This window comes from Triplophysa rosa, linkage group LG9, assembly GCF_024868665.1.
Source record: "Triplophysa rosa linkage group LG9, Trosa_1v2, whole genome shotgun sequence".
In the NCBI taxonomy this organism is placed as follows: domain Eukaryota; kingdom Metazoa; phylum Chordata; class Actinopteri; order Cypriniformes; family Nemacheilidae; genus Triplophysa; species Triplophysa rosa.
In genome coordinates, this window is record NC_079898.1 from 18,595,444 (window position 1) to 18,613,926 (window position 18,483).

The window sequence follows — 18,483 nt, forward strand, 5'->3', positions numbered from 1 at the left end:
TAAAAAATGTTAGCAAATGGCTGCTTTCTTCAAAATATCAAATTTTGTGTTCAACAGAACAAAAAAAAAGGTACAATAATATTTCCTACTATGGTAGTCAATGATGTCCCAGAAATGTCATTTTGAAATGACATTTTTCTAAATATGTTTCTTTGTGTTTGTGTTCAGAAAAAAATCATTTTATACAGGTTTGGAACAACTTGAGGGTGAGTAAATGATAACAGAATTTTCATTTTAGGGTGAACTGTCCTTTTAAAAATAAAACCAGAGGCAAAGATCTGAGGATTATGTTCAAAATATTTAATGAAATGTCATTTGTACAATATTTTAATAAATACATCCTTCATGTCATTGTGCTGATAGAAATGCAGTAGTAGTAGTAAAAGTAGTAGTAGATATCTGGGAACAAAACAACACTGTAACATAAAGATTTGACATTGTGGGGGGAAAGGTTGGCTATTTCAAATATAAATCTCTGTACAAAGCGATGTTACAACTATTATTTTGCAGTCAGCTGTTAGCAAACCTGAAAAAATACTTTTATAATATTAACCTTCCTCAGTAACATTTACATAGGCCTACTTATCCTGACATTTGTAAGGCACTGTTACGATGAAAATGATGAATCTCTATAGCCACCTAGTGGCGAGATAGGTTAACCGACATTTGCACTACATAAATAAAAAAGCAATAAATTGAGGGGAAAGACAATTACTTAAGTTCTTACCAAGCGGAAAAAATCAACAATTTTCAGTCATTTCAAATTCATTTTTAAGTAACTTAATCTGAAAAGTATTGTACTCCAACAACAATCGACCATCAGAGTGGACACGTATGTCACATACACTGGACAAATCCTATGCAAATCCTATTTCTAATCGTTTCTACACTGTAAACAAATGATGTGATCAATAACTCGTGACAACAAGTATTTTTGCATTAACTAATTTTAAGCACTTTTTATAGGCTAAAATAAAATGACATGTACTGTATATCCAGATTGATAAACTTCAAAATGTAAGGCAGCAACCATTTTTACTGTGTATACCTGTTAAAAAAGTGACCTGATTCAAGTCTGTGAAACAACAAAAGACTGCTGGGCAAACACTCGTGCATGGCATCTCGAAACATCGGTCTCAAATAAAGTGCGACTGTTCCTCTTAGTTGTGAGAGGTCATGTGACGTGAGAGATGATGACGTTCTCTAAAGTACTCATTGCAGATGGGGCAGGTAAGTTTCTCCTCTCTCCTCCGCCTCACCTGTGCCTCTGCGGCGAACTCTTTTTTATGATGTGAGCGCATGTGGAACACTAAGTCGGAGGTCATCCGAAATGAGAGGTTGCATTTGGCGCACCAGTTCTGAACTGAAACACCCAACGGAGTGAAAGTAGGTGGAAGAAGTGTTAAAGAAGAAGCGGACTGCAGCTGACCACCTATAGCTCTAGTCCAGTGCTCGGGAGCGTAATAAAAAGAACCTCTTGTAGCCGAAGAAGTGGGAATCACTCCACCTGCGTGGCTGCCTGGCAAGTCTCCATGAAACAGGTGCGAGGCCAATACATTTCTGTATCCTAGAGCGTGTTTTGATTTATAAGTGTCTGTTAAATGATCCGAATTCTGTGGAGAGCATGGTTGAAGAGGTGAATGATTTTGAACTTCGGAGACAGAGCGTCTGACGGGTTCACAGAATGCGCTCTTCTGTTCCGCGTGCGCTCTCTTGGGCAAAACGAACGAGAACGCGCTGCAGTCGGACTGTAGACTTGCATTTAGATGTTGTGTCATTACATCCCGTGCTGACTCTTCTGTGCTTGACGTTGTTGGTGTTTTTTTAACCTCAATAAATGCACTGTTTTTAGTGATCTTATTTGTGTAGGATGCATTGTCTGAATGGAGTTTAATGGCAGATTCCGACAAATCCTTGAAAAGTGGATATTCTTTGTTGGCGTTAGTGGTGTTAATGTGATTACTGATGTTGGTTTTCTCCAGTAAAACCGTTTTTTTGCTTGGAGGGCTTAAAGAAGCCTCGCATTTTGTTTTTCGAGTCATGGCCACGTCTTCAGAAGAATCGTTTATTTTGTCCTCCAGATCTCTCGCAATGTTGTGAAAATCTGTAATTTTGCGCTGCCGCTTGACTTCAGACTGTTTGTGATCGTTGTTAGGTCGGATTACATCGACTTTTTCCTGCGCGCATAAAAAACGACAGTGCGCAAGGAATGGGTTTTCGTTCTTGAAAGCCTGTCCGCATCTCGTGCATGTGAAGCCTGTAATACAAATAAACACGCTGTCAGACAATTTAGTACAATCTATCTCTCATCAACTAATGATTTGAGAATTTTATATTGTAATAAATACTGTAGCCTGTATGATAAAAATCGGGCTATTTATCTCAAAGCATATACTAACCCTCTGCCAAGGCCTTTGACTTTATGTCTCCGAATCCCAAAAGATGAGACAACTCCTCGTCGTACCAAACAAGAAGTTCATCTCCCTCTTTCACATCTCGAATAGTCCGAAAGTGCAGTTGTCCATTCTTTATGTAGGCCTCAGTATTCTGGTCTTCAGCGCTCATTGCAGCCTGCACTAACCGTAGCCAAGGAACCATCAATGGGGAGCTTTTCATGGCATCAGGATCTACCTGTTGATAGAGAGGAAATATAGGCTATATACAAGTGTTTGCAGCTAAATAGTCACCTTTAGACAGAAGACTTTAGAATACAGTGCTATACTTTGTTTAGCCTACATAGGCCCTATTGTTCATTTTTCTCAAATTTAATTCACGGTGATCTCTTATTTAATTTAGAAAAACTGCAAACATAAAGCAATATATATACTAACATCAAGCGTGAGACCAATTAATACATTTAGGTGTGGGAATATTTCAGTGAAAATTACTCACCCTAAATATATACGATTTATTCCTTTTGTCACATGATTTCAATGCAATGAAGGCTATGGTATCGTAAAATGTATTGTGAAGAACACAGGGTCCGAAAGATGTCTCAGCTGGTACATCCTGTGTAACTTGGACACTGGAGAAAAAATCTGCGACGTGGTGATGGAGAAATTTGCTGTCATTAGTCCACAAGGAGCGGGGAATAAAATTGTGCTCCATGTTTATTTCTATAAGAAATTGAAGAATTAAAAATATTACTTAAATATGAGCAAGACAAGTGAATAATAATAGCCAATTGACATCGTGTAATGCCGAGCACTTAAATGATCGCTGCCATTTGATGGATAAATAGTTTTTTTTACTTGTAAATATTTTCAAAAATTGTTTTGAAACACACAGCACTACCTACATAAATAGGTTCTGCTGCGCAAAATCGTTTGAAACCCGACTGTTTTAAAATGAGTCTTTAATGTATGCCTTTTAGACACCAATCTGCCTACAATCATCCGTTTTCAAAAGAATGAAAATATCAATATTCCAACTCACCTATGCCAAGGGATGAGGATATTCCAGAGCAGGTACACAGTCCAAGCGGTCTTTGCAGGTATTCACAGTGAGCGCGCGATCACGACCGTCTCTTGATCCTGACAGTCTCTTAACTGTCTTTTGCGCTGCGCAGTCACGCACTTATCTCGCTCAGGGCTGGACAGGGAGAGCTGGTGCGCCTCATTTCTCCTCAAACCCCCCTCAGGAGGCAATTTGATTGGTGTTTCAGCAGCTTTTTCATGCGTGCTAATGAGAAGAGAGGGTCATCAATGACAAAATTCACAGACCGTTTGATTTTAATCAGTCCCACACAGACTGTACAGTTAAGCCAATTTAAAATGTATTCATTTTGTGACGATTATATAGAAAACACACACAGACAGATAAAACCAGAGAAGAAATAAGAAATGATGCTAAATGAACTAACCTGAAATGATAATAATGACATTGACATGAAGAGTAAAATGTATTCTTTCAATAAAAAACGTGGGTCCAATAACGTCTTCAAGTAGCTCGCCATAAGCTGAAACTTTATGAAATTTTCCTTTATCACATTTTGACTGTTGTATTCTGTCGGCTTCATTTTCATCATGATTTGATAAAAACAGTCGAGTCTGGTGTTTTTCTAATGGGTTTCCAGTTAACGTTACACGTGTGATCGATTTCATTCTACGCATAATTAATGCCTAAAGGGTTAACTCCATTCTGCATGGGTTTCTGAATTAAAAACAATAGTAATATATTAATAAAGTATACATTTACATTAGCTTTCCCGGAAAAAGGAAGTTTCAGTGAACTGTTGCCTGGCCGCTCATCGCCCGGTCTGTGGCCGCTCCTCCAAGCGTTTCTCCTTGAGGAGGGGCTTTCTGTGTTTTGGAAGCGGAGCTCGGGTGACTACGGAATATAACACTGTGATATTAGATTTAAATTATTTGACGAATACATACCCAGGAAACGCCCTTTGTTTGCTGCAAAAATGATGTGAAATGCAATTTTGTCCCAGTGGTTTTAGAGAGGAAAAACTGATGAAATGGCACGTTCACTGATTAGCATGGGTCTTGCTGTGGGTATGTTAGGGATTTTTATGTCCGGTCTTCATACAGCAAAAGCGGAGTCGAATTTCGAGAAAGAAAAGAGGTCCTGTCATGGTGCTTTCGATTTATATTTTGTCCTCGACAAGTAAGTGCTCTTCTTATTTATGGCTTTTTACTGCACAAGCTGCTGCGCGACCACTCGGACGCCTCCAGACTCGCGAGAGCCGCTGAAGTAGGCTAATAATGTTATAGAAGACAATAATAAAAATTAATAACGACTAAAAGCTTTGAATGCAATAGCACACAGATCTATTAATTACGAATAATTTCGAGGTATTCTAAACAATACTGTTGAAAGTAGCCTAATAATAAGAAAAATCCAAACAAACATTACCTATAAGACGCCTTTTACTTTAACGCATGCAATAAAATGCAAAGGTTGAAAAATAACATGATGTTTGTGTATTGTCAAAAGGTTTTAGACTCAGCAGATTTATGAACAGGACTCTTTGCCCCTAGCAAAGCATGATTTTTTTCTCACCTGGTGCTGTTCACATGCATATTTGTGCATCAAAGCAAGGGAGTCTTAATCAAAAGGCAAATGAAGAAATTATTTAAAATTGTTTCCTCATTCTGATCACTTCAGTTCAACATGATTCAAAAGTATAGATGGACATTAAAAAGTTAGATGGACTGTCTTCATTTGCTTTGTCAATGAGACTGCTTTCAGAGAGAAGCAGACACACTCTTTAAGCCAGTTGTTGGCATTTCAAATAATTATGCTTTGGTGACCAATGAAGCGGCACTTAAACAACAGACTGCATTATATAACTGACTGAGTATTTCTGTCTGATTAAAAAAAATATTTTTTACAGTTTATTTTGTCTTAACTTATATGCAACTAAATGTTTTCACAACTTTTAGCTTAGTCAGTTGTTTAAATATGTTTACAGCATTCAGTATTTAAGTGTGTAATGAGCTCTTAATGAGTGCAAATAAGGAGTACAGTGTAGGTAGCCTATATTTGCAGTTTCTCAGGACGTGAGAGTTACATTCAAACAAGTTGGAACAGGCATGAGATCGGTAAATAGTTTTGAAGTCATCAGATTTAGGTGTCTTCCATTATAGAAGATAATATGGCTCATAAATGGATATTTGTCTGAAACGGACTTATTTATTCATTTATTAAAAGTGCAGAATTTAAACTAAACAGTGTCGGTACCTCCAGCTAACCCTTTGTTGTTGCTTGAAGTGTAAACGCTTATACACTTTAGTTTGCTCTCCTGTTTGTCAAGTTTTCTGAATGCCTTTAGAGACCTAAGGGATTGCATGCATCATCAAGCTTTTGCCACACTTCCACATTTTTAATCAGCTCAATGGTTTTGGCTGAATTTTGGAGGCCTGAAATGCCACTCAGCGACCCTACACTAATTGTAAATATCAACCCATCGGTTCAAAGAGTTTGTGGAAAGAAAAGCCGCTGGTGGGTTTTGCAGAAGTCAAATAGGCCGACTTTTGATCACCGGTGGAACAGAGCTTTATGTACAGTCTTTTTACAGGGCTCACTTTACAGATGTTTCTTGAAATAGAAATATACCGGCCAGCAGCAGTGTTGTATTGCAGACTGACCTTAGTTCAAAAATCAAAAGAAAAAAATACAGACAGAATGAGGGAAATATCAAAGGAAACGAGCACAGTCTGTTGCATCTTGTTATTCTTGACTGCTGCACAGCACTAACTGTCTGAGATGTATCACATCACATACTGTGCCACAAGTATTCGGCCTATACTACAGTTATATTTAGACAATTTGCACTAACTCCGCCCACCAATATGTGATTGGAATAGAGAAGTGTAAGAACGACGCCCTCTCAAACAACGATTCCAATGGCGTAAGGTTCAAAGTCTGTACAGCATGGGAAATCGGAGTTCTAATTCACCTCTCGCTAAAAATGCTCTTTAACCTTTTTCTATTACCTTACAGATCATAAAGGTATTTGTTTTTAATAAAATAGATTTAAGACTTAAAATTCATTTTTATTCATAAAATTTAGGTTTAGGGTAAAGTTAGGGGTAGGTGTAGGTGACATTCAAGTACCTGGACAAAGTGCAATAATTGGTTAAATTTAACATGTCGTTTATATAAAATGAAATATGGAAACTGTGAAAAAGGAGGTCAAAGTTTTTTTTATGAATAACTTACTTTTGCTAGCTAAGAATTTAATTCCCAAATGTATTTTTTAGGGATGTAACGATTCACTCAGCTCACAATGCGATGCGATTCACGATTCTGATCTCACGATGCGATTTATTCACGATTTACTCACGATTTATTTTGAAAAAAATGAGTTGAAACCAATTAGAAATGAACAACGTCCCTTGCATTATTTCTTAAATGCTTCACGTTTCTTTGTATGATAAAATAATGTTTTATTTCAAATAACAAAACTAAACTGCAATTTCATAACAAATTAATAATAGAAAAAGTCTCTTTAATATAAACAAACTAATACTGTCTGTGCTTTTCTTGGATTTTTTTGCATTAAAGAAATATCAGCATCCACGTTTAGGTTTGCAGTGAAAATAGCGGCCCCTGCTGTTCAAAAAATGTATTGCGATTCAGTTCAAGCCTCAACCGATTTGAATCGTCGCTCATTATAACCGATTTTCAACCGGCTCACGGTGAATCGTTACATCCCTAGTATTTTTTAATCTCCCTGTTTATAGTATTTAGTAATTATTTGGGACAATATTCAAAAACGCTGGCAAAAGCAAATAATAAAAAGCTGGAATTTTGTTAGACTTATAATATACATTTCTTGTTTTGTATTTAATCATATGGATGGGTTGAAATTTTAGATTTTTTTCTTTCTTTTTTTCTTCTTTGTTGTTTGGCTTGTATCATCTTTTTTTTCTTGTCTTAGCCCCTCTTAAAATTGATATTTTTGAATGTAAACTGTAAACTATCTTGTTCTGTAATTTTTTGTAATAAAAAAGCGCTTTTTATCGTAGATGAAATCGATGCAATTGAAATGTCACTGCTTTTACATGAAGGTGATTATGTGGACAATAGGCTATATGGTGTGTTTTTTCGACACATAAATCACAAAAGTTAATCGGCGTCACGTCACGTTGAATGTTGTGCCATCTTGGGAGGATGGCTGGCTGCTAGTGTGTTCAATGCAGTAACGGTACATATCAAAACAATAATAGTAGTCCTCCCAAGATGGCGGCGCCACTGCAACATAGGGCGTGACGTCAGCTTCACATTCTCTATCGATAATTTCTGTATCACCGAGGTTACAGCTGAGGTATGCATGTGATAAAAAATACCATATCTTCTTTAAAAAGAGTTGTAACGTTGAATTTTCTTTGCCAGCTGATTTTTTTTATTTTCATGTAGGCTTGTAATCAAGCTCCCCCAGTGTATACATCTTTGTTACTGGTACTATTGTTAAGCATTTGTGTCTTGCCAATTTATTAATAACAATAAAATAACAATACAAAATGTTTATTAGTAAATCAAAGTTAATCGTGTTTTATGACCCTTTTTATGTACACACAAACATGCAGTATTGTTGTGTACATGTGGTGCAGGTGTGCTTAGAACTGACATGAAATTAGCATTGATTGCCTCATGTGGTGTTACAGAGTTGTTTCCTCACCCTTGTCAGAGATGGAGCTGTGAACCTTTTTGGATGCTTATGTAGATGTCAGCTCTGTTTTGGATCCCAACCTGTTACATTCACCCGTTGCCATCTGTTCTCATTTAAACGGCTGGCTTCAGGAGGAAGGGGTGTTGCTCCTAACTAGCAGGAGGCAGAATCATCTGACACAAAGGCAATTAGCCCTTGTTGGGAGCACTTTGAGGCCTATAATTAATTAGCAAGATGCGCACATTTTATAGAGTACTGAGGACTCAAGATAGATAGTAACTGCTGTGTAATTGTGGTTAAGGCTGCTGTTATAGTTCACAGAAGGCATTGAAGCTTTGTTTATGCTTATCGAATAGTGTGTAAAATACAGGTTGTGATTTTTTTCTAGATCTGGCAGTGTCAAACACCACTGGATTGAAATTTACTCCTTTGTGGAGCATCTTGCCGAGAAATTTATAAGGTGAAGCTCTGCTTTATTTGTATTATATTTGAGTGCTGTGATGAAATCTTGTCGAATATGGTGTTCATTTTTTTTTAGCCCAATGTTACGGATGTCCTTCATTGTTTTCTCCACTCGTGGAACCACAATTATGTCACTCACTGAGAAGAGGTACAACAAAACACCCATCATCTTACCCAATGTGTCCAGACAACCTCCACGTTGCACGTCGACACTTTACACTTATACACAGAAAGTTGTATTTACATTTAAATTACTTTTCTCCATTATCTGTCATTAAGGGATGATATTACCAGAGGTCTAAATATGCTGAGGAGAGAAATACCAGGCGGTGATACATATATGAACCTTGGATTGGCAAAGGTATATGTATTTTTGAATCACCTTTAAATATTGTAATATTTAAAGTCTTCTGATTTACCCATGTTTAAAGTTAAAGTTACATCATGTCAGCAATGTAGTTAATCTCTGTGCATACGCTCCAGTATGTTGTTTGGTGGTACTTGTGTGCTGACATCCCCAATCTAGTTCGGGCCACTTCCCAACCCCCACCCCCATTTATCTCCCTAACACTTCATGACCCCTTTTTAAAGCCTGTCATCACAATCATTGATCTGTACACCTGCTTTCTAATTGCAGGCAAATGAGCAAATATATCACAGAACGTATGGTGAGTGTCACTCTGGATCAGCGTGCAATTCATTCCCACATCCAAGTGATGATAAATGGGACGATGTTTTATTTTGCAGGGGCAGCCAGTGTTATCATTGCACTGACGGATGGGGAGTTAAATGACTATCAGTTTGTCACAGCGCAGCAAGAGGCAAGTACACAAGCCATGATGTCACTATAGATGTGGCCTGTTCTTTTCTGGCTGTAATCAACAATGGCATGTGCTCAGTGCCAGAGCTGACTGTGTGTTGCCCGTCTGTGTAGGCTCGGAGAGCTCGGTCTATGGGAGCCATCGTATACTGTGTGGGTGTGAAAGACTTTAATCAGACACAGGTAACAGCACACCACTGCACAATGAGTTGCGTTTGTTGGCACCTGAGGTGTTTTGATCTCACCTTGCCTGTATTGGCATTGTTGTATGGCTGTTTTAGCTGGCCACAATTGCGGACACCCTTGAGCATGTGTTCCCTGTGATCGGAGGATTCCAGGCACTTGAAGGAGTGATCGATTCAGTAAGTCTCTTTGTTTCATGTGTTATGATTTTCATTTTTAAGTATTACAAGCTTTTTTTCTTTTTTTATAGATAATCAAGAAATCCTGCATTGAGATTTTAGCAGCTGAACCGTCCAGTGTATGCGCTGGTGGTAAGACTGATCTCATCATGTCACATTGTCTCTTTGCATGAATTTAAAACATTAAGATGCATTTACTAGGGCTGTCAAGTAATTTAATATTTTGATAGATCTTATAAAGTACATGATATGTAAATTATAGGAATCTTTACATAACATATGCTGTAGGCATTTAGCATTCCTTGTTATTCCAATGCAACTTTTAACATGATTTACGAAAAAAATCACGTGATTAGACATTAGCAAGTAAACAGTACTACACAAAAAGCCCTGTTAAAGGGATTTTCACCCGAAAATGAAAAATGTTATCATTTACTTATTGGTACCTGGATACATTTATTTGTTTTGCTAAACTGAAAGGGAAGTGAAAGGAAGATATTTGGAAGAATGTCAGCAACTAAACATATCTCATCCCCCATTGACTCCCATAGTATTTATGTTCTCTACTATGGCAGTAAATGGGGTATGAGATCTGTTTGGTTACTGACATTCTTCCAAATATCTTTCTCTGTGTTCAACAGAACAAAGAAATGTATACAGGTTTGGAACTTGATGGTGAGTAAATGATGACAGAATTTTTATTTTTGGGTGAACTATCCCTTTAACTGTGCTAATTTTGAGAAAGTGGCGAGCGGTCTAATCGTAGATTATGAGTTGCACTTGCCAGAAAATGAAAATGGATCTTGTCTGGACGAAGCTAATCCGCCTGTCCGCATCACCAGGGAGACGGCGCAGTAAGTGCACTCTCGCGCAATAAGTGCATGCTAATAAGGTCATGTCAAGCCACATCCATCCTCTCTGGCCTACACACCAGTGCTCAATGTGGCAGGCCTGTCTGCTGAGCTGCAGCCAATTAAACAAATGGGCATTTCATTGGAAAAGGCGGTGCAGAACCGTAGCGCAGCTATTCGGCAGTACCACCGCTAAACAACAGATCTGATCTGGCAAACTAGGCCAAGACGAACCAGCCAGGCAAAAAACGCACAGCTCTCTAATTTCACTTGAGCATTCCTAACAATAAGTTCTCTGTCACGTTGTGAGACATCAAACCCCGAAGCACACGAAGGGAGAGTATGCAGTGACCACTAGCACATAACGGCAGATAACACAACAATAACCCTGCAGTCTGTTCGCACATCCGCTTTGTTGCCATTTCCTGTATTAATCTGTTTTAATTTAATGTAATTTAGAATTTTGGTTCCTGGAGGACATGTATGTCTACTTGTTTAAAGTCTCAATTTTTTCTTATTGATGTCAAATATAATGAAAATAGATACGGAGGATATATTTTCCATTCCTATGAGTTTGACTTTACAATAATATTGTGATGGTTTCAAAATCACTAGACCCAGATCAATGTAGATTTAATGTTAATGACCCTAAACCATTCATAATTACGATTAATGAAGATAATCCATTGCATGACAATGAATGTCATAATTAATTAAACATATTGCTATACTATTAAATCATTCTGGAAGTAATTCACTGTGCACCAGTGTCATCCATGAGCTACTATTAAAAAAATAATATATAACATCAAAAATCGGTATCATGTTCATGCACAGCAATGCACACATCTCAACATGGCTTGTTTTTTGGGATAATTTCATCATGGTACTTTGGTTTGGTTTAGTTATAATGTAAAGGCAGTTCCACAGGAGATCAAACTGATGAGAAGTGACCAGCTCACGCAGCCTGCAAACAGGCCATCACTTTTGTCTTGAGACGAGGTCCAGGCATCAAACGTGACAGCAATCGTTGCTTTGATTAATCCGCTTCCCCCCTTGAGCAGTGATTGAAGTGTCCATACTCGGACGTGGCACCTCCGCTCCAAACAGCCTGACCCATCAAACTTTCAGGTGTGGATGGGAAGCGTCAGCTCTCTCGCGTAGCACAGCGGGCGCGAGCCGACAGCGTACCAACCCCTGCCCACCATCTCGCTACCAGCGCTGCCCGCTGCCAATCCACTGTTGACCTTTTTACCCCTGCGCTGTCCTGTCAGAACCCGACACACCACGTCTGACAGTAACACGGGAAGAAAAGGACATAGATGTTGATGCCCGGCCTCCAAAATTAAATGGAATTAGCCATTTCGGCTGCACGGACGTCACATTAAGCAGGCATGAGCAAGAGAGCTTGGCAAATTTAGACACAGAGGTGGGGTGGAGAGGGGCATTTGCATGGCCGACAGGGTTAGGATAATTATAGAGGAAATGACAGGTTAATTGGATGGGATGGGAGTGGAATTTGTTTGGGTAGATCTATGAAAAGACAAGGGGATTTTTTTACGGAGAATATTCGAGCAGTTTCAACGTTGCCCAGACATTATGTAGTTATGAAGGATTTTTAAAGCTTTGTAGGGAAACCATTGGCACATCACAACATGCCTGTTTCCAGTTGAATGAGTGAAATGGAAATTCTGTCTTAGTCACTAGAACCTCTATGATGTCCATTTTTTTAATGGAATGCTGAAGAGGTTTAATGTTAAATTTGAATGTTTTTCACAGGTTTTTGCTCCTAACAATACAAGTAAATGGTGCCCAGGAACCTTTCATCTCAAATTATGTATGCACCATAAAAGTAGATTAATTGTCTACAGAAGAAAGAAAATCATAAAAAATCAATCATTTATGTATTTTTCGGGAAAACTGATGCACTTATAATGCTAAAAAGTAGTATATAGTCTCTCCAAAAAATATGTACAGTATTTATTTAAAATATACTGTATATACAGCCACAGAAAAGACTATTTTCCGTTTATCTGAATTTACTATTTATAGTGTTTAGGTAAAATTATTTTTTTTCATTCTGTGAACCACTAACAATATTTCTATCAAATATCAAATAGAAATATTTATTTGCACATTATGAAAACTGGAGAAACAGGTCAAAATAACAGAAAATTTGCTCTGAATCTTTTTAGATCTCAAATAATACAAATATAAATATATAAGCATTTATTTAGCATGTATTTAGGAAAAGTAAAAAAAGTTTATGACAACCTCTATTTTTATCACAGTTTTTATGGGTCTTGTCATACATACCCCTAAAGTCTTTCACTTTGCTGTTGAATGACTTTGTCACTCCTGAGGTTTAATTCTGTTGAAATTTAACAAACACAGGACTTGAATGGCCACAATACATCTAGAAATGCTGATTAAATGAAAATTTGGAATGGTCTCTTAATTTCTCAGCGGCTCTATATATACAGTATATATATATATTTTATATTTACATGATATTAGTATAGGATAAAGAGCTGGTAGTGTTTCTTAAATTGTTTCCCTGACCTTTTCATCCTTCTGTTTCTTCCTGATGGCACACTGCACAGAATATTTTCTTATCTTTTGAACTTTAAACATCTAAGTGTTAAAGGTCTAAAAACCATCATTCTCTGAGATGTAGCGTCATTCAGAACTGAATGGCAGGCACAAAGAGGAATTCACTCAAATGCCCTAAAATCTCTGTCCAACACACACACACGGATGCCCTCGCTGCCATCAGTAAGGTCACATCCACTCCGTGTCCTCTGACGCCCACTGAGACAGGTTCTAAGTGAGCATGTTTTTCTCTCTAACATATGCTGCTTAGCAGCCGTCAGAAGGTCTACAGCATCGCCTCGGGGGTCTCAAAGGTCAGGCAGCCAGCTTTGTCGGCCACCAACGCAGCACCCCCAGCTACACGACTCCAAGAGATTTGTGAACCTCTTCACTTTTATTATTAGCACCAGTGAAGCAAATGCATTTTTTGCCTAGTTGAGTTGAGTGTTCCTGAAAGGTTAGGGATGGAAAAAGAAGCCCTCCAGCTAAACACACTTGATAATTTTACAGTATATACTTGTTTTGAAAAGGTCTGCATGAGACAAAGATCCACAGGAGATGTGGCACAGCCTTACAGGGGCTTGCAATAATAAATGCATATCACTAATAAAAAAGTATTTCATGTCTTTCTCTATTTTAATTTCACTTCTCTATTTGTTTCACAAAACATTAATTTGAATATGCATTAAGCAGACCCTCTGAAATGTTTATAAATGTGTTCTTGTTTCATTTCTCCTAAGATTCGTTTCAAGTCGTTGTCAGGGGAAATGGATTTTTGCATGCAAGAAACATCAAACAGGTTCTGTGCAGCTTTAAAATCAACGAGACTGTTACATTGGGTATGTTATATTACATTGCAAGGAAATCAGATTGAAAACCTTATTGTTAAAATATATATTTTCATGCTATTTATTTGCAGATGAGAGGCCTGTCAGTATTGAAGACACGTTGCTCCTTTGCCCCGCACCGGTCATAAGTGAGACTGGAAAGTAGGTGCTCTTCACACTGCCATTTTTATGCATTACATGTTGGTACCCTTGAAAAATTAGGGTCAATGTCATGAAGAATTACGCTTATCTGTCAATCTCTACACACCCTAACACGTGGAGACAACAGGCATGTGGTGTAAAAAGCCAGAGATGAGCGTATAATTAGCCCGCACGAAAGATTAGCCACCGTGGGCTTGACCTGCGTGAAGTTTTCAGTGAGTGTGCGCTTTAGCCCAAGGCTCTGGTGATGTTCTCAGCTGAGAAAGAAAAGAACAGACAGTGAATTACAGTGCCAGAGCAGAGCCCTCAAGAGTGACCACAGGTTTCTTCTAAGCCTTCCACAGCAAATGAGCTACCACTGGCATAATGATGTGTACAGTCGGCTCTAGACACCTTGAGGATTTCATACATCTTGTTCATGTCAGGAAGATTCCTTGAGATAGTTTGAGTCTCCTTCATGTCCCGTTGAGGGAGTTTGTTGTGGCACTTAAAAATAAAATTATTTAACACATCATTTGATTGAATCTACCATGGTTCATTGGAAGTTGTGGTCTTGGGTATATATATATATATATATACACACAAAAATACATATTTTTATGATACAGCATGTTTATGTGCAACAGTATATGGAATAAATCGATATTTAATAAAGCAGTGCAGCTTGTCAGTGCATACATAGATTTGTTGTTTCTTTCTTGAGATTAGTGTTTTGAGACCAATTACTAATAAAGTAAATGTTTGCTAACTATTGTGTTTTAGCCTCTTTGTGTGTCTCTCTCTCTCAGACAGATTTGTTTTTATAATCTAGGGGTCCTAAAAGGAGATTCTGTCTTGACACTTTTTGCCATCTGGTTATATAAACTTATAGGGATAGTTCACCCAAAAATGAATTCAGTCATCATTTACTCACCCTCTTGTCATTTCAAACCTGTATGACTTTCTTTCTTCCACAGAACACTAAAGAAGATATTTTGGAGAGTTGTTAAAGGGGTCATATGACACGGCTAAAACGAATATTATTGTTTGTTTTAGATATAATGCAATGTGTATACACGATTTAAGGTTCAAAAACGCTGTATTTTCCACATACCATGCTTGTTTGTATCTCCTCTTTGCCCCGCCTCTCTGAAACGTGCAGATTTTTAACAAACTCATCGCTCTGAAAAGCGAGGTGTGCTATGATTGGCCATTTAACCAGTGCGTAGTGATCGGTCGAATACTGCAAGCGTGTGACGGAAATGTAACGCCTCTTACCATATTTGGAACATCAGGTTCCAAAGCAATTGCACTGACAGGTACTCCTACCTTACTTGCGTGTACATTTGGGCGGTCTTAGTCAAATCATACCACAAACTGACGTAGATTTGTGGGGGTGTGGTTACACGAGGCGTTTCAGACAGGTCTGGGTGAGCATTCGCTTTTAGATAGAATGCATCTTTTGTTCCGACACTTTCATTTTTGCAATTTCACGTGTCTAATACATGCATGGGCAACTTATAACACACCAAAGACACAGAAAAACACGTGTTCGCGCCATATGACCCCTTTAACTGAACAGCACTGGCACCAATTGACTTCTATTGTATGAACACAAAACCAAGTCAATGGGTGCTGGTTAACAACATTCTTCGAAATAACGTTTGTGTTCTGCAGACGAAAGAAAGTCACACAAGTTTCAAATGAATAAAGGTTGAGTAAATGATGACAGAATTTTCATTTTTGATTGAACTATCACTTTAAAGGTTGAGTAAATGATGTCCTGCATTGTAGAAGTCCATGGTCTGGTATTTCTTGATTTCTGAGGGGTTTAGAAAGGGCAAATCGCACAGACTGCCCTCTCCTCCTCCGCACCCGCGTGAGACGAAGCTGTCAGCTCTGTCACCTAAACACGTGGTGACTGAGAGGCCTTCTGAAGACATGCTCAAAAAGAGCCAGTCGCCTCCTGATTGATGGAAAATGAGATGGATCTGTCACCGGTAACCCCCTCCCCCCTTTCTTCCTGTTGTGCCCCCCTTCAAACCCTCCCCCAGTTTGCCAACAGAGTGGCACTGGAAGGGCTGTGTAAGACAGACATGAAAGACAGAGAGAGGATGGGGGGCAATACCCCTTTAGTAACTTATTTTCAGCAAGAAATGTGTGACATCTTTCAGCAGATCAGCGCTCTGGCTGCCTGTGGTAGAGCCAAACATGGAAGTTCCCTGAGAAATTGTCACGCGAAAACTGGCCATAGCACCGTTGATTTTGTTGTCTATAAGCAAGTCTTCATGAGCCATCGCATACAAACCCATCCGTTTCCTTCTTCTTTCTCAAAACAAGATTTTTTCCATATCACATTCTGGCATCTCCAGTGAGAATAACTTAATGTATTGTTCTTCAAAGTTTTGACATGCATAGCTCTGCTGTGCTTGCTAAGATAGGGCTTATCTGTCGAGTTCCTGTGCCTACATGCTTTGAGCGTGCTGGTCTCTGTGGGTCGGAGTTGTTATCCGCGTAGGAGGAATGCCCTGGAAGTCTTTTAAGCAGCTTTGTCAAACAAACATTTACCACTGCTGAACCATTTTCTTACCCTGGCTCCAAATTCCACACGATAAAGAGAAATGCTGAATTTAATCGAATTTAATGAGTCCATTACAAGCTCGCACATGTCCGCCAGAGGAATGTGATGGGTATGCGTTATTGAAAGGGTGTGCTTGCTTTTCTCTCGCAGGGTGATATATCTGCAGGTCAGCATGAATGAGGGTTTGTCCTACATCACAAGCTCAGTGCACATCACCACCACCGAGTGTGTGAGTAGATCTGTCTAACAACACCTGACACCTGAATATTTTTATCACTTTCTACCACTTATTTTCATTTCTTTATCTTTTCCTTTCTCTTTCGTTACTCTTTCGAGGTCTCCTCTGCTTTCTTTCATCAGAGGAGCCTGGTTTTGTCACGTAAGTTTGAATAAGCAAGGAAAATCTGTTTCTTTGAACACATGTTGCCCTTTTTAATCGTAATCTAAACCACCTCATTTAATCTCCTAGGTCCTGTTGCAAGAAACTTAAATCTTAAGAACTCTTAAATGCAATTGTAAGGATATTGTCACTCGTGTTCTTACGGTTTAACTTGGAATGTCAGTAGTAGAGTAAAATAAGGTCTGTGGTTAACATTATTCAAACAGACTGTGCCGTTTTGTTCTACAACATACATTACACAGTCACACTTTTTAGCAAATGTTTTGGAATTTTTTAGGCTTTTAGGAGTACAGACTCATGACCATGTATGTTTCTCTCTGAACCCAGTTTGATGGGACCATCCTGCTCATCTCATTACTGGTCGTCTCTCTGTTGGTGGGTCTAGTGTTGATGTGGTGGTTCTGGCCACTGTGCTGTACTGTGGTACGTCCTTTTCAGTTTCACCCCAAAAATGATAAAACTATACATATTTATTGTATTTTGTATGGCACATTTAGACTTTCCAACTCGGAGAAAAAGCAGTGTGTCTTAATTTTCTAAACATGTTGTTTCCAGTGAATATTATAAGAGCAAATGAAAAATGTATTGTTATGATGTTGAATGAAAATAACAATACATTTTGTTAGTAGATATTGTATACAATTGACATTCCAGAGATACCCAATTCATATTATTTACATGCTAGCAGTAATAAAACATATGTTGGCGTTAATCACACTTGCACAACCCTTATCTCCGTTTCATACTGTGTTGTTATGCTATTTTGTGCTTAGATGACATTCTTGTGATATTGGTTTCTCTTTTAGGTCATCAAGGATCCGCCTCCACCCCCGCCGCCTGAGCCTGTGAGTCCAAAAGTCCAAGTGTGTGATAACAGCCATACACAGGAAATTTACATTCGATATGATTCAGGCCGCTAAAAAGGCAGACTGCACGCGATAAAAACAAAAACAACTCCCATAACCTAATTCAACTGCGTACCAGAAATACCATAATCCCTTACAAACCATATTTGTGGTTTCACTCTGCCAGTGAAAGCTACTATGAGTGTAAATGCTTCGAAAAGCTGTCCGTCACCATGTAAGGGCATTTTTAACCTCAGATACACACTCAGTGAGTGAGGAAAACCGCGGCTGTGAAAAATAAAGACAGGCTGGCAGTGCAATTGGCCAGTGGGGACCACGGGCTGAACTGCAGGAAGACTGAATGGCAAAATGCAGGGAAAGCCTCATAATGATCCTCTTGTGTTTGCTTTGTTACAAGAGGTCAAAGGCTAGCAGTCACCGAGGCTGATGGCAAATAAAAGAGCTTTGTGGAAATGG

At 38.6% G+C, this 18,483-nt stretch overlaps 2 protein-coding genes across 4 annotated transcripts in view; one reads left to right on the forward strand and one right to left on the reverse strand.

Annotated features, from left to right (window-relative positions):
• Positions 1-286: 286 nt before the first annotated feature.
• prdm8 (PR domain containing 8) lies at positions 287-3,636 on the reverse strand. Its single transcript, XM_057341661.1, has 4 exons — positions 3,436-3,636; positions 2,893-3,116; positions 2,400-2,631; positions 287-2,257 (listed from the first exon to the last, which is right to left on the reverse strand). The coding sequence occupies exons 2-4, from the start codon at positions 3,106-3,108 to the stop codon at positions 1,161-1,163; spliced, it is 1,545 nt and encodes a 514-aa protein (XP_057197644.1). The 5' UTR covers positions 3,109-3,116; positions 3,436-3,636; the 3' UTR covers positions 287-1,160.
• A 656-nt stretch (positions 3,637-4,292) lies between these two features.
• The window catches only part of antxr1d (ANTXR cell adhesion molecule 1d), a 30,871-nt gene continuing 16,680 nt past the window's right edge, over positions 4,293-18,483 (forward strand). For 2 of the 3 annotated variants that reach the window (XR_008963521.1, XM_057341659.1), the window contains exons 1-14: positions 4,293-4,614; positions 8,514-8,585; positions 8,664-8,735; positions 8,867-8,948; positions 9,225-9,255; positions 9,335-9,408; positions 9,522-9,590; positions 9,689-9,769; positions 9,841-9,901; positions 13,953-14,051; positions 14,132-14,201; positions 16,912-16,990; positions 17,489-17,584; positions 17,968-18,024. Coding sequence is in view for 2 of the 3 variants with exons in the window: in XM_057341659.1 (XP_057197642.1) it covers positions 4,466-4,614; positions 8,514-8,585; positions 8,664-8,735; positions 8,867-8,948; positions 9,225-9,255; positions 9,335-9,408; positions 9,522-9,590; positions 9,689-9,769; positions 9,841-9,901; positions 13,953-14,051; positions 14,132-14,201; positions 16,912-16,990; positions 17,489-17,584; positions 17,968-18,024 (1,092 nt within the window). In the remaining variant the exon portion in view is untranslated. The remainder of the gene's footprint in view (positions 4,615-8,513; positions 8,586-8,663; positions 8,736-8,866; positions 8,949-9,224; positions 9,256-9,334; positions 9,409-9,521; positions 9,591-9,688; positions 9,770-9,840; positions 9,902-13,952; positions 14,052-14,131; positions 14,202-16,911; positions 16,991-17,488; positions 17,585-17,967; positions 18,025-18,483) is intronic. The other variant, XM_057341660.1, reaches the window with a different exon arrangement.

Coding starts and splice junctions, on each gene's coding strand:
- prdm8 (XM_057341661.1), bottom strand. CDS start 3,108: ATGGAGCACAATTTTATTCCCCGCTCCTTGTGGACTAATGACAGCAAA. Junction 2,632..2,892: donor ATAAATCGTATATATTTAGG/GTGAGTAATTTT, acceptor CTCTATCAACAG/GTAGATCCTGATGCCATGAA. Junction 2,258..2,399: donor GTCAAAGGCCTTGGCAGAGG/GTTAGTATATGC, acceptor TTTGTATTACAG/GCTTCACATGCACGAGATGC.